The 15225-nt window shown below is 39.9% G+C and overlaps 1 protein-coding gene and 1 pseudogene across 1 annotated transcript; both read right to left on the minus strand.

The window, feature by feature from the left end:
- Positions 1-4345: 4345 nt before the first annotated feature.
- Positions 4346-5554, minus strand: LOC130140694 (probable 3-hydroxyisobutyrate dehydrogenase-like 1, mitochondrial). Its single transcript, XM_056320751.1, has one exon. The coding sequence runs from the start codon at positions 5538-5540 to the stop codon at positions 4497-4499; it is 1044 nt and encodes a 347-aa protein (XP_056176726.1). The 5' UTR covers positions 5541-5554; the 3' UTR covers positions 4346-4496.
- A 6466-nt stretch (positions 5555-12020) lies between these two features.
- Positions 12021-13145, minus strand: LOC115662516 (L10-interacting MYB domain-containing protein-like; annotated as a pseudogene).
- Between the last annotated feature and the right edge of the window lie 2080 nt (positions 13146-15225).

The raw sequence follows: 15225 nt of genomic DNA on the forward strand, positions 1-15225 counted from the left end.
ATGAGGACATTTTCGAAATTATGAAAGTTGAGCAAGGGTAAAGTTGGAAGAAAAAAAAATTATTTGCATTCCGGAAATGCTCAAAGCTCAAAGCACTTCCAAACATGCCTTGGGCCAAAGGCCTTTAGGGTGCGTTTGGTTAAGCACTCCCAAGGAGTTTTGGGGAAATGCAAATACCTTTTAACTTAAAAGTCCATTGGGGAAATGCAAATTGCATTTGGTAAAAAATCTTTTGTGAAGCTACTTTGGCCTAAATAGTGTTTGGCAAATCTTATTTTGCAAAGGGCCTTGGGATTTTTTTTATTAAAGAAAAAAAAGCTTACTCTTCACCGAAGCCGGCGATGGGCTACGGCCGTTGGCGATCGACAGCCGTCGCTCGAGATCGGGCGAGACCCAGGCGACCACCGCCTGGGGTCGTGCCGGAGGCTTGAGGTCACGCAAACCCAAGCGGCCGTCGCCGTGGTCAGGCAACCTCGCCAGCCTCTCACCGGCGCTTCGTTGTTCCGATTTGGCCTCGGGCGGCTCTGGCCGGCTGCCCTCAACCCAAAGAAGATGAACAATCATGAGGGGCAAAATTGGAATATTGAAGAATTAGTGAGGGTAGTTTAGGAAGAACAAAAATTGATTTCAGCATTAGGCAAATCTAAAAGCTCAAAGCTCATCCGAACAAGCCTTGAGCTTTCAGCATTCCCAATGCTGGCTTTCGGCCGAAAGCCGATTGAAAATGCTCTCCAAACGCCTCAGCATTTCTCTAAGGGGCATTCATGGGAATGCTAAACCAAACATACCTTTAGGCCCCATTTGGTTTAGCATTCCCAATGGGCTTTCGGCCGATAGCCAGCATTAGGAATGCTCAAAGATGGTCCGGACCAACTTTGAGCTTTCAGCATTTGGCAAATGCTGAACTTAATTTTTTTCTTCCCAAACTACCATCACTTATTCTTTAATATTCCGATTTTGCCCCTTGTTGTTACTATTCATCTTCTTCGCGAAAGGGCGGCCGGCGACGGCAGCTAACGATACCGAATCTGGACGGCAAAGGGCCGACAAGGTCGCTCGACCCAAGTGACGGTCACCTAGGGCACGCGACCACCCAAGCGACTGCGCCTGGGTGGTCGCGCAACCCCAGGCAACTGTCGCCTAAGGTCGCACTAAGGTCGCATGACCTAGGCGTGCACGACCTCAGGCCTCGTCGCCTAAGGTCAGGCAACCCCCGACGAGGGCCGCCTGGGTTGCGCGACCCTCGCCGGGGGTCGCCCGACCTCTGGCGACGACCGCCGGCGCTAGATCTAGCTTGCCGACAGCCGTAGCCTTTCGTCAGCCGGTGAAGGGTAACTTTTTTTTTTTTTAATAAAAAAAGAGTACCAAAGCCTTTTACAAAAAAAAATAGCCGAACATTACTTGGGCCAAAGTAGCTTCACAAAGAATTTTTTACCAAACGCCATTTGTATTTCCGTAAAGGGCTTTAACCTAAAGGTATTTATATTCCTTCAAGGCTCATTTGCAAAGTTGAATCAAACGGGCCCTTAGAGGCCTTTGAAAATGCAATTGCATCTTCCCAAGAACTCCAAAAAATTTGCAAAACGATATTTTCATTTGCCCAAAGGGTTTTTGTGCAGTTCCCAAACGGAGTCATCATAAACTATGGAGATGATTATCACAGATCTCAACAACAGACATAAACAATGCCTATGGCGTGCTTCAAGCACCTGTGGACACATGAAACAGAGGGACTCTTGTTTACTACTCGTAATGCTTCCGTGGCAAACTTATTCTGACGAACCAAACAGTTATATCAAAAAACATATCAAATACTTCAGGTACATGAATAAAAGCCTTTGCTTTGGAAGTCCACACATGCTACTCACTTTCTGATTATTACTTAATAGTGAATACATTATCTGTTCTGCATAGTCAACAAGCTTTCTAGACCAGATTTACATAAACATTAAGGTTTTCATCAAAGAGTTTAGGCACAGCAACTTTTGCTTAAAAATATGAGCAGCTCAGGAATCTCTCTCTCTCAACTAAATCTGAAGAGGGACTTGGACAAGCCCAAAAGAAAGACAACATTCTTAAAGAAATTTCCTAAAGTATCCCTGATAATGCACAAAAAAAGAGAGAGTGCTATAGACAAGAGTACAATATTCGGATCATTAGGGTGTGAATGGTAACCATTCTGCTCCAGAAATCGAATTCTTGCCAGAAATTGATTTCTGGAGGAGAAATCTGTTTGGTAAAACATGACTAATTCTGCTCCAGAAATTTATTTCTGGAACAGAAATCTATTTTGATTTGTTGATTTTTTTTTGCACCTAAAAAAATTTAAATTTTACTCAAAGTGGGTGGCCACATGTATTATAAGCCATTCTGTAAAGTTTTGAAATTTTTGATTTTTTAATTTTTTTTGGGCACCTAAAAAAATTTAAATTTCACTCAAAGTGGGTGGCCACAGGTATTCTAAGCCATTTTGTTAAGTTTTGAATTTTTTTATTTTTTTATTTTTTTGGGCACCTCAAAAATTTAAATTTTACTTTCAAAGTGGGTGCTTCTGAGATATTCGAAGCCATTCTGTGAAGTTTTGAAATTTTTTATTTTTTTTATTTTTTTGGGCACCTCAAAAAATTTAAATTTCACTCAAAGTGGGTGGCCACAGGTATTTTAAGCCATTTTGTGAAGTTTTGAAAATTTTTATTTTTTAATTATTTTTCATTTTTTTGGGCACCTCAAAAAATTTAAATTTCACTCAAAGTATGTGGCCACAGGTATTTTAAGCCATTTTGTGAAGTTTTGAAATTTTTGATTTTTTTTTGGCACCTCAAAAAATTTAAATTTCACTCAAAGTGGGTGGCCACATGTGTTTTAAGCTATTCTGTGAAATTTTGAAATTTTTGATTTTTTTTATTTTTAAAAAAAAATTCACCAAATTTCATATTTTCCCGAAATCTGACTTTTTTTTTATTTTCTGGAAATTTTTATGAATTTTTCTAGAATTTTTCAATTTTTATGCATTTTCTGAAAAAAAAAATTATGAGAAAATAGGGAGAATGCATTCCGGAATCAAGAAGCTACAAAAAGTAGCTTCTCTTTTTCTTGCCAAAAACTCATTCCGGAATCCAGAATGCATTCTGGAATCAAGAATGCATTCTGGAATCAAGTATTTTTAACAAATGCATTTTTATTCCAGAATGCAAAAATCGCTCCAGAATGCATTCCGGATATTTTTTAACACGCCATTCTGTTCCGGAATGCATTCCGGAACAGAATTATTATTCCGGAATGCATTCCATGCGCACCCTTAGAGAGTGAGAATTAAAACAGTATCATAATCTTTTTGCAAGCATATATGCTCTTCGCCACACAAATCGTGGTTACAATTGTGAGATCAGATCAGTACCTGCTTATCCTGTAGCAGATAACATGTTAGTCTAATTCGAGTCACTACTCAGCCCTAATGCACCATGATTCGCTCACCTTCAAATCTCATTCCTTGAGAACCATTGAGACAAACTTGCACTGGCTGCTGTGGACAGAGACAACACGGGGAAGCTATTGAAGAAAGGAACTAAGCTAATCAACCATAATCACCTGACGTTGCTATTCTCACGGTTTTGCTACAGTATCGAAAAGAAATTGTGTTGAAGATGATTCTAGATGTTACCGATGGTACAAAAGTTGGCAGCTAGAAGGTAGGTAGGTAGTATCATCAAGCACATACAACTCTTGCACACAAAGGTATCCACGATTAGATCCAATCGGGGTTAGAAGGAACTAAATTCCTGATTTATTGGCCCAATGCGCAGCCACAAATTAAGTGATAAATTGGAGATATCAGTCTTGAAAATTCTGGCCACTTTGATGCTGTAAGTAGCTTTTAGTCAATGAATGAACTAACAATTTTTCTAGGAATAAGAAGAAATGTATACCTCGGGTGCGTGACTAGAATGGAAAAGTTTCTCACAGAAAATGCTCTTATCTCAAACTCCGAATGTGAATACCACAATCTAATTCCCTTCCTACCCAAACAAATCATTAGCTACTCTGTTTCCTAGACAGTAAATAAGTTTAGCTACCGCAACCAAAAGTGAAAACCAAGAGCTCATCAGCAGGCCCATCATAGTTATACTATTCTCCTTTCCATGTATTGCTACAAAACTCATAAACTGTTTTGAATCCAGAGAGTTACCATGGTGACCATCAAATTGCAGTAAAAAGTGAGGACAATGTCCAAGCTGACAAATCATTTGATGAACACTCCGTTTCGTCTCACGAATCCTGATTAACATATTAATCCCAACCTTTATGTAGTCAGTCTATCATACATTCCAAAGATAGAAGCACATAATTATACATTCAATAGCCAACCATAGATATCCACTCCTCTTAACACACCAATACAACAGAGGGCAAATATTACTGTCGGTACATAGCAAATGACGATCTGTCCATGTATACCAATATAAGTACACAATAAGAACACTAAGCAGAGGTCATACTCATACATCGGAGGAGCCCGCATTCTCGAGCGAAACATTGTTAAGCCGCTCGAGAGCCAGAATGAGTGCCTGAGTGCCCAAATTCCCCTCCCCGTGAGCCTTGAGCGACAAGTAAAGATGCTGGGCGAGCGCCAAGCCCGGCAATGCGAGCCCCATCCTCTCACATTCCTTCAAGCATATCCCCAAATCCTTCACAAAGTGGTTCACATAGAACCCGGCCTCGAAATCCCTCTGCAGTATCCTGTTCCCATACAAATCCAGCGACTTGGAGCCCGCGGCCCCGGTCGATATCGCGCTTATGAACAACCCAACATCGAGCCCTGCCTTATGGGCATAAACCATGCCCTCCACCAGCCCCACCATCGTCGAAGCGATCGTGATTTGATTCCCCAATTTCGCGAATTGCCCCTTCCCGGGGCCTCCCATGTAATTGACCTTCCCCATCACGGCGAACAGGGGCTCCAGCCTGCGGACCGTCGCGGGGTCGCCGCCCGCGAAGATCGCGAGGGCGGCGTTGCGGGCGCCGCGGTCGCCGCCCGAGACGGGGGCGTCGACGGCGTGGCAGCCCTTGGCGGAGGCGGCTGCGGAGATCTCCTCGGCGAGGGAGGGGTCGGAGGTGGTCATGTCCACGAGGACGCCGCCGGGGCGGAGGGAGGCGAGGGCGCCGGAGGAGGGATCGAGGAGGACGGAGCGGACGTCGGGGGGGTAGCCGACGATGGAGAAGACGACGTCGGAGAGGGCGGCGAGGGAGCGCGGGGAGTCGGCGAGGCGGGCGCCCATGTCGACGAGGGGCTGGGCCTTGGCGGCGGTGCGGTTGAAGACGGTGAGGGCGTAGCCGGCGCGCATGAGGTGGCCGCACATGGAGCGGCCCATGACGCCGGTGCCGATCCAGCCCACGCGGGTGCTGGAGGTAGTGATGAGGTCGGCTGCGGCAGCGGACGACATGGCGCGGCGGCGGAGGAGGGGGAGGGCGGCGGAGGAGGGAGGACAGGGTGAGGGGAGGAGCTTAGTGAGTGGCAGTGACGAAGAAGGCATTGGCATCATCGTTTCGAGGGTTAGAGGAGGAGAATTTAGCCAAAAAGGAAAAGTTACAAAATGAAATTTCCTTTTTCTTTAAATTCACATAAAAAAAATATGACTAAATCCACCAACTTGTCACCAAAAAGATAAAAAAATCATCCTCCATTATTCAATTGCAATTTAAAGTGGTGGTCTCGAATTACTTTCATTGTTTTTTAGTTTTTCTATATCTAGTTTTTGTTTCTTGTAAATTTCCCACGTGTATTAAAGGCATTATGTTTTTTTTTCTGTTGTTAAATATTACTTCCATTAAAGTTCGTTTCTTCCGAGAGATAAATTTTAAATTTATGATCCCAAATTCATTTACTTTACTTATTTTTTTCTGGCTTTACTTTAAATATGCAGGATTTACTTACCATACTGGAGAATATCACGCGATTTGATTTTTGTTTCCGGTAGATTTCCCATGTATAGTAAAGGCACTATAATTTTTCTCTATTGTTAGATATTACTTCCATCAAATTTAGTTTCTTCGAAAAGATAATTTTCCAAGAAACCTAGTTTTTCGCAAATTTATGACATTTGTGGAGTTCATATTCTGCAGAATACTCGCGACAAGAAATGCCGACCAAACTTCTACAAGCATCTCAGGCTCGACACGATGAACACGAGAACTTGATTCCACCTATTTTTATTCGAGTTAGTCAATTGGCGACAAAGACATTTAATATTTGTGATAGTAGATCAAGCTTGAATACAAGAACATGTGAACTGAGTCAACCGAAATTTGAAACTTGGCAACCTAACTCGTTTCGGTTTTGAACTTGGCCACATATAATCTCCGGTTCTATCTGCATTTGGATAAAAGAACAAAATTTGACCTGAAATTGCCATGAGAGATTGGCTCAAGTACGACAGGCTGACCCTGACACCGAATATTTAAATTTACACATCAAATATTTAAATTTATCAAGACACAAAAGAGAAACTCTGAGAACCCAACACCGAATCCCACTGAAAAACACAAGTCTCCAAACAATCATTATGTCGTGATTGATTTTGACCGTCGCATCATCTATAAGTTATGTTTGTGCACTATTCTCACGATAAATACCGATCTCTCATCTCACCCTAATCGTAATCCATGTGCTGTTGGGGTATGGTTCATACTCCCCATCAATAGAAAGGCACGGGGGTCCCGCTCCCGAGCCACCTGAGCTTTTATAGTTTGAGTCCATATTTTATTGGTAGTTTGGATTTGGACTCATAAATAGCTATTGAGTGTATAAAAGATGTAACAGAATGGTGCGATATGTTAATAATAGTGAAATTCTCTATTGGACTCGACCCTAGTTTAAGGGTGACTCGAGGTGAAAATATTGTGTCCTGAAATTTTTTTTTCGCTTTTACACTCTACACTTTATGATTTTATGTCGAATTATAACATGTGCCGAAAACCGTTAGAAACGTACAGAAGGTAATTACCTGACCTACACGCACCTTCGAGGAAATTCACGAAAACAACTAGCCCTCCAACGTTGAACGTTGACAGGAGACTTTTTGGTTTTTAAAGTAGGTTTTTTGTCGGCTTTTGCCTTTTCCCTTCTTTCTTTGGTTGGGACCAAAAAGAAATGGAGAATGCAAACAAGCAAGATGGCTGAAGACTCTGGCTTTGCTTGCCCGTCCCTTCACGCTATGATTTAGACTAGCTAACAACCATGATTTGTACTCTGTGCTCTTCCCAGACAAATGAACCGATCAGGATATATTCTAGTCTTAATTCAAGATAAGTGAGTCGGAATTATAAAATTTCGGAATGAAATATAGCAAGATGCACAACATGACATCACGATCGGATGAAGTAGTTTTTATCGAGAATTTTGCGGACCGGTCCATTATTGGAGAGTAGTATGGGCAAAAATTGAGAACTCTTCATTAGACTCGTTGAAGAGAGTTATATGTAACACGCGAAATCCCGTTCGTCCATGGAATTACAATTAGGTATTTGACAATCTTTCCATTTGTTGTTGGTGGAGGAAGTTAGAACATTGACACAACAACCAACATGTAAGTCGGTCTAACCAAATGTAGCTAATCTATCAGCGATCCCGTTATATGACGTAGCGAGAACTTTAATTAGGCATACACTCAACAAGTAGTAAAGACTTGATAATAGCTAACGACGTGCCACGTAAGATGGCCGGCATCCACGTTAATGATTTCCGGCCAAAGTTGGTCGGATGGACTCAATTGGTAAAACGTGAAAAGGTTTATGACTCAATTGATACAATTAAAATGTCATGATTGAATTAGCAAAAGTGTAATAGATTTAGGACTTTTTAGATAATTTTCTCCTAAAAATTATGTAGTCAATGGTGTCTAAAGTCCCCTGGGCAAATACAAATATCTTTTGGTAAATTTTTTGAAGAGCTTGGGAAGTTGCAATTGCATTTAGGCCTTTGGCCCAAGGTAGGTTTGAAAGTGTTTTGAGTTTTGAGCATTTCCGGAATGCAAATACAATTCTTTTCTCCCAACTTTGCCCTCGCTCAACTTTCATAATTTCTGAAATGTCCCAATCTCATGTGACGTCACCAGCGAGGATAGATCTGGCTATCGGCAAGCTAGTCTGGTGCCGATCAGCCTCGCTTGAGGTCACACAACCTCAAGCGGCGTTGCCTGGGTCGCACGACCTTAGGCGACCTCAGGTAAAGCTGGCCAACGGCTGATTTGGCTCGTCGGTGGTTGAGTTCCACTGGTGCCGTCAAATGGTTTGAGCTTTTTTTTAAAAAAAAAAAGTAAAAATCCTTTACAAAATATAGTTTTTTCCAAAGTATTTCCCTCCAAAGTATTTCCAAACGCACCCGACATCCTCTCTCTCTCAAATTTTTTTTGGGTCAAACTCTCTCTCTCTCTCTCTCTCTCTCTCTCTCTCTCTCTCTCTCTCTCTCTCTCTCTCTCTCTCTCTCTCTCTCTCTCTCTCTCTCTCTCTCTCTCTCTCTCTCTCTCTCTCTCTCTCTCTCTCAATGAGTTAGTGGAATCTTTATCTTTTCTGGTTAATGATTTGTTTTTACTCAGTCAATTCTTGCACGGACTCTATCTTCAGTGCAACCTCTCATAGGAGTTCATATCCTAATGTCAGGAAAGCACTCTCTTAGGGGAATTATTTATGGTTTCAACCTCCACTTGCGACTAAACTGTTTGTTAATTGCTGAATACCGATAGTTGGATACGTAACTGCTGTTAATTGAGACAGAGTATCCCGTCTCAGAATCCGGAATTAGGCCAGATACCGCTGGTAACTATAGCCAGAGATGGATTCTTTATAGGAATCGTGTCAGATTAACCAACAATAGTATGGTCAGCCAGCTTTAGACATGAATTTTTTGCTGCCGTGTTTGAAATGGGTAGTCCAACACTCCTGTTCTCTGTTTTACTGCGATTGGACAGTAGAATTCCAACAATCGTGACTAGTACAAGAGCATGATTGTTGAGGATCCATTATGCATGCTTGGATGTGAGCGCAATAGTTGATGCTGTGTGTAAGTGACTAGGTACTTTCTTTGATTTTCACTGGGTTTCTCTAGATGCTCATTATCTGTTATATATTATTAACGGCTTGAAATGTATTTAAATGTGCTGTGTTGACAGGGGTAACACATTTACATATTTAACTAAGCATGTCTAAGCGTGTTGATGATAGTAACCTGTGTAATACGCGCTGGCAGATTCCTAGAAGTGTTGGCAACTTTGTGCCGATCTCCTACTATTGAGTTAGTTAAGTTTTCATAAACATAGAGGCTAAGCGTCTGATATGGTCCAAGATGAATTCCTTCCATGCGTTGGGCTCATTAGGACCATCAATCACAGACTTTAGGATGTGCTGGAACTAGCAATGAGTATTGGTTCAGTTCAATCACGTGGGCTCGATGTAACCAAGTTTTATCTTCCTTACTCATCTAGAAGGCTCGACCGGTCATCGCCGGATCACGCTGTGGAAAATTTGCACTTGCACTCAGCTCCACCAAAGACCAACTTGCTCATCATCCAGAAGACGAACATCAGGAAACTAATCAAAAGCTTTGACAATGGAGAATAGGAGGGCATAGCGAAGATTCAAAGCTTGGCCATTTGACTCGTACATTACAAAGAATCGCCAGGACCAGCGGGGATCAATCAGAACCATTCAGGTCGTTGTCTTGCCAATCTAGGAGGGATCTCGAGCAAGAAACGTTAGTGGGTTGCCAAACATCAGTGGGTTGCAAGTTGCAACAAGTACAAGCACTATGAATACGTTTGGTTCAGCATTTCCAAGGGGTTTTGGGGAAATGCAAGGCAGTTTAGCCTAAAAGACTTTGGGGAAATGAGAAGACTGTTTGGTAAATTCTGCTTTGAAAAGCAATTTTAAGTGAAAAGCTGTTTAGTGGAAACACATTTGAAAAGTGCCTTTGGATGATTAACTTAAGCTTTTTAATTTTTAATTGGTTTAAAATTGGCAAAAAAAATCTGCAAATTTAAATATTGACAACAATTTGTGTTAAAAAATTTATTAAAAAATAAAATTTCATTTTCTTGCTAGACAAATTCAAATGGAAAAAATTCACCTCAAAGTGGTCTCTTTCTCAAATTAAAAAAAAAGAGAGAATACTTTCATTCCAATAAACGTGGTAAAATATGCTCCGACGAAAGAAATTCATTATCCTTAAAAATTAGGAACCACCTTGTATATTTTTTAAACTTATAGTTATTTGATCATGTAAATGTACCATGTAAAAAATAGAGTCATCATTTGAAGCACTACCCTCCTCATTTACATCATCGATATATAAATTGGGATCCAAATAAGAACACTTTCGTTGCAATAAACGTGGTAACATATGTCCCTACAAAAGAAATTCATTATCCTTAAAAATTACAAATATCCCTAAATATTTCATAAACTTATAGCTATTTGATCACGTAAACATGTCATGTCAAAAGCAGAGTTATCATTTGAAACACTACCCTCCTCATTTACATCATCAATATATAAATTGGGATCTAAATCTACTTCTGCAAAGTGTGATTCATTCATGGCATTTTTTCATATATAATTGTGCAAAGTCACTATCGCTATCACAATTTTCACTTGCTTTTTGTATGGGTAACTTGGCATACTCTTTAGAATCTTCCACTTCTTCTTCAATACGCCAAAGGCAAGCTCAATTTCTGATCATAGTGAGGAGTGGGCACGGTTGAACATTTCTTTATAGCCTGTAGGTACCGGACCTCGTTGAAACTCGGGCAAATGATACCTAACTTCTTTGTATGGACCCAAGTAACTCATGGGATTTGGATATCCAGAATCTACTGAATAGTATTTACCTACACAAAAATATTGTAAATTTAATCAACATATACCACATGGACATATGAATGTATGAAAACCACTAATTAACGAACCTTTTGGATTTTAGGAAATTGTAAATCACGTCTCCTAATGGCTTCATAAAAGATACGAGTATCATGAGTTGTTCCCTCCCAACCGGCCCAAACATAAGTAAATTCCATGTTGAAATTGCATACGGCCAATACATTTTGCGTCGATGTTCCTTTTCGACGGATAAAATGAAGTTGGTCGCTCGTAGGTACCACGGCTGGGATATGTGTACCATCTATAATTCCAATGCAATCCTAAAACAAGTACGCTAACATTACTTGATTTATTTTTAGTTTATCTTTTCTATTGTATAATCGTAACTTACCTTAAAATATAGATAAAATATTTTATTGTTTCTTATCTTTCTTAGAACTTCTCCCAAATTGTCGATCGGATGGTTGGATCAAATATGCTCCCATTTCAAATATTTTATCCAAAACTAAGCTAAATAGCCTGCACATGATTTTCCCAGAGTGCTAAAAGCGCTCTTGTGCTAACCTGTTACTTATACAATGTTCTAAAATATGGAGAAACATTCCTAGCATTTCTACAACATCAATATTCCTAGATACTTAGAGAACATATCGTGTCACTAAATCATGCCTTAAATTATTAAACACAGTCCTATCCATTCTAAACATTTGAAAATACCTTATTGGATTAGCATCAATGCCCATCAACTCTCTTAACTATGCATAGGCCTATGTATGATGAGGTCATGCTTGGTGTTTTGTGATGGTTTGTTGCCTGATAAACACCTCTTGTATGTGCGGCTGCATAGAGTAGCCAATATTCCTCTTTATCTTTTTCATGGTTTTCCCTTTCAGGAGAATCATCCATAACCGGTTAAAGTAACAAAATAGAATTAGAATAAGAATGTAACAAATTATCTAGAACATCCATCGATAGAACACTTGTCAACCATCATATATATGAAAACTCCACTTGATAAAGGGAATACCAATTAGAAACAGGTCTCACAGTATAACATAAATATGTCTCACCAACTAATACAAATAAGTAGTGCAAATAGGTCTCACATTACACTAACGTAGCATATGAAATAATTCAAATAAGTAGCTACCATCCTAGTGATGACTACGTTGTGCGAACTTATATTTAAGCCACTTGACTTTTTCTTGATCGCCATCCATGTTTATGAAGATTTGCCTATTGTCTTTCTTTTCTGCAAAATGATCTAGTGCAAAAAAGTATAACTCTTTGTCTTGCTTAATCTCAGATATGGCTTTCAACGTCTCTATGATTTCCTTGTAAGGATCAAACTCCCTCGCATGGCTCATACTTTCAATAGCTGAACAAATTCCTTCCATTTGCGTTGCTAGCTTTGTAGTTGTGGTCATTTTCTTCTGTTTCTTTCTTTGAGATTGCCTCACCGAACTCTGTGGTGTTCTTTTATGACTTTGAGCTTGTTCAACAATCTGTTCACCTACATTGGACTCTGTATCATTATCAGTAGATCCAGCACAATCATCAATAATAAGTTGTGTGGAAGAATATCCTCATCAATACATAAACCTTGTGTAGGATTTCACGTGACATTTCCAGTAGCAACTGTATCTCCAAACATTCTATCCAACAAAACTTGAAGATCCGGATGTATGCCTTTCGTTCTAAAAACTCTAACCTTAGGATTTTCCTGTTATGATAAACATGTTCGTGAGTTGTATCATAAAAGATTAACTTTAAAAAAAGTAACAAAAGAATGGGAAAAAACCTGAATTTTTCTCTCCCACTAAGCATCACTTGCTTCAATGGTATTCTTTTTTGGATTCCCATCCTAATCCTATTTCCTTCAAAACCAATATCCTCCATCTTTTCCATTCTTTTTTAAGAATATCTCACTTACACTTCATTTGACTTTTATCATACTTTTTGCTCTTTAAGTCCTCAAACCTCTTAATTATGACTGTCCATCCATCCCTTTTATTGTTTGCAGGACGATTTCCATTATCAATTTGTTCAATGCACAACTTACAAAAGATTTCTACATCTTTTGGGCTCCAAAATGCCTTTTCTTTGGATGAACTTGCCATCTACTAGTAACACGAACTAAAATCAATATCGATACGAGTGCAATTGACATTATTAAAAGTGTTTATGAGTACACATGCCATCAATCATTATATGTGAAATTTCACAAGTAGAATCAATATCAATACGAGTGCATTTTACATTCACAACTAAAATCAATAAACATGATAGTATGTTACCAGTCTTATAATTATTAAAGTTGAAGATTATTGTAAAGATACTAAGATGTGAAGCAGACTCTAAAATTTCTTTGGTCCAAGAGATTTGTGGCATGAAAGAACAAATTAAGTTTCAGAGATGAACAAAAAAAATCAAGAATTTGACAAGAAAAGAAAACTTGTTTTTTAGAATGAGCAAGGGCGAAGCAAGAACTTGAATCAAGTATAGCCTTAAGTCTTATCGTACATTTTTCTGGTCTAAAGGTACAGTGTGCTATTTTTTTTTTAATGTTTTTGATGATTCACAATATGTGAATCATTTTTTTGGTCTAAAGGTACAGGGGAAGAAGACGTTGAAGCTACACACTCCGAGCTCTAACGGCTTCTATGGTGGTAAATATCGCCGAACATTATGTTCGTAATCGTCGAAGTTACCTTTAAATATATTCAATTCTACTGTTAGAAGTGTGGAAAAGGGGCGACACTAAGGCTCCGTTCGTTGGCGGAAAATATTCTCCTTTTGGAAAATATTTTTCCGGAAGTCATTTTCCTGGAAAATGTTTTCCCGGAACATAATTTTCCGGTGTTCGGTGATCAATATAGAAAAGTTTCGGAAAATATATTTCGCCAGTGGCGGCGGCCGACGGGCGACGGCGCGGCAGGCGGCGGCCGACGGCGGCGGCGGGCGAACGGCGGGCGACGGCGGCGGCGCCGACCTTAGTGAAGAAGAAGAAGAAGAAGCTCCGGAAAATGACTTCCGCTTCTTCAAAATGATTTCCGCTTTTGAAGAAGCGAAAGTCATTTTCCATAGACTTAGGCTATTTTGTGAGGGGGGGAAGGAAAATATTTTCCCACGGAAAACGTTTTCCGCCCCCCGAACACCGGAAAATCCGGAAAATATTTTCCGAGATAATATTTTCCGCCAAACGAATGGAGCCTAAGTTCACAAAAACTTTTTAGTTCAATCGGACTAGTTAGGATAGAAGTATCATATAAATTGTGAATATAGAATTAGGTGGTCCAGTCCAAAAATAAGTACTTGCTATAGAAGAGGCCATCTAGTTAAGCTTCCGCGGTCGTGTTTCTTCCTTTTCCTTTTCCATTTTTGAAAACTCACAATCTTCCTAGAAATAAGATGAAATCTGAAGGCCCCCCTTGCCATTGTGCTTTCGACAAAATTGCTCAGGTTGGGAGGCCACAATTTTCTAGCATGCCGATCCTCTGTTTTCTAATTCAAGCAATTGACTAGGGAATTTCATTTCTTTTAATTAAGCTTGCTTTTGACTGTTGATATGGTTGTGCTCCCATTTTACAACAGCTCATAGATACCAGACAATAAAATTTTTTCTAAAAGACATCCTAATTTATTTATTTTTTTCAGATAAAAGACTTCCTAATTGGTAAGCCTGTGTATGTATATATTTGGGCAATCGATTTATTTTATAGAGCCTTCATTGTCTAAAAGAGTTTCAGAGTGTTCTTCAAGCTCTTATAGAGCAACCAAACAAAGTTTCCAACTAATTCATCATTGTATGGTGTCATCTCTGAGGTAAAATGTCAAACAGGTGGTGAGCATGATGGGTGAGGTGTAATACAAACAGGAATTCCTATCAATCGGTAAGGAATAAAACATGAGAAACCCAACTAAAAATTGCTAGAGTCGAATCGACAAATCTGAGACCAAATAATAGACAACAATTGAGATAATAATTTGAAGCTTTAGCAAAAGGCAACACAGAACAATCATATGATTGAGTCTCAATGAATCGACGTATCCTACCTTGGGGAGATCCAAATGGTTACCTGCTAATAAATGAAGACACTGAAAGACTTGGAGAATCTCATGAAGACGAAATTGCTCGACGAAGATATTCAGCTGCAACTGGCTTCGACCGCAGGCACAGACAATAGATTTGGTCCAGAGCGTGTGTTCTTGCTTCGCTTGGTTCCTCCGGCTCTCACGCGCGCACTTCCAGCGCAAGAGCGAAGTGCAGGAGCAGGGTGAAAGAGCCAAAGAGCGAAGCGAAAGAACGAACTAGATCTGGGGTTTTACTTTTTAAAATGGGTAAAATTGGATTTTTAT

The sequence above is a fragment of the Syzygium oleosum genome, unplaced genomic scaffold, assembly GCF_021117445.2.
Source record: "Syzygium oleosum isolate NSW1041296 unplaced genomic scaffold, Sole_v2.1 Sole_v2.21, whole genome shotgun sequence".
Taxonomy (NCBI): domain Eukaryota; kingdom Viridiplantae; phylum Streptophyta; class Magnoliopsida; order Myrtales; family Myrtaceae; genus Syzygium; species Syzygium oleosum.

Bases quoted from the DNA above. Each gene is read 5' to 3' on its own strand.
- LOC130140694 (XM_056320751.1), bottom strand. From the start codon at position 5,540: ATGATGCCAATGCCTTCTTCGTCACTGCCACTCACTAAGCTCCTCCCC.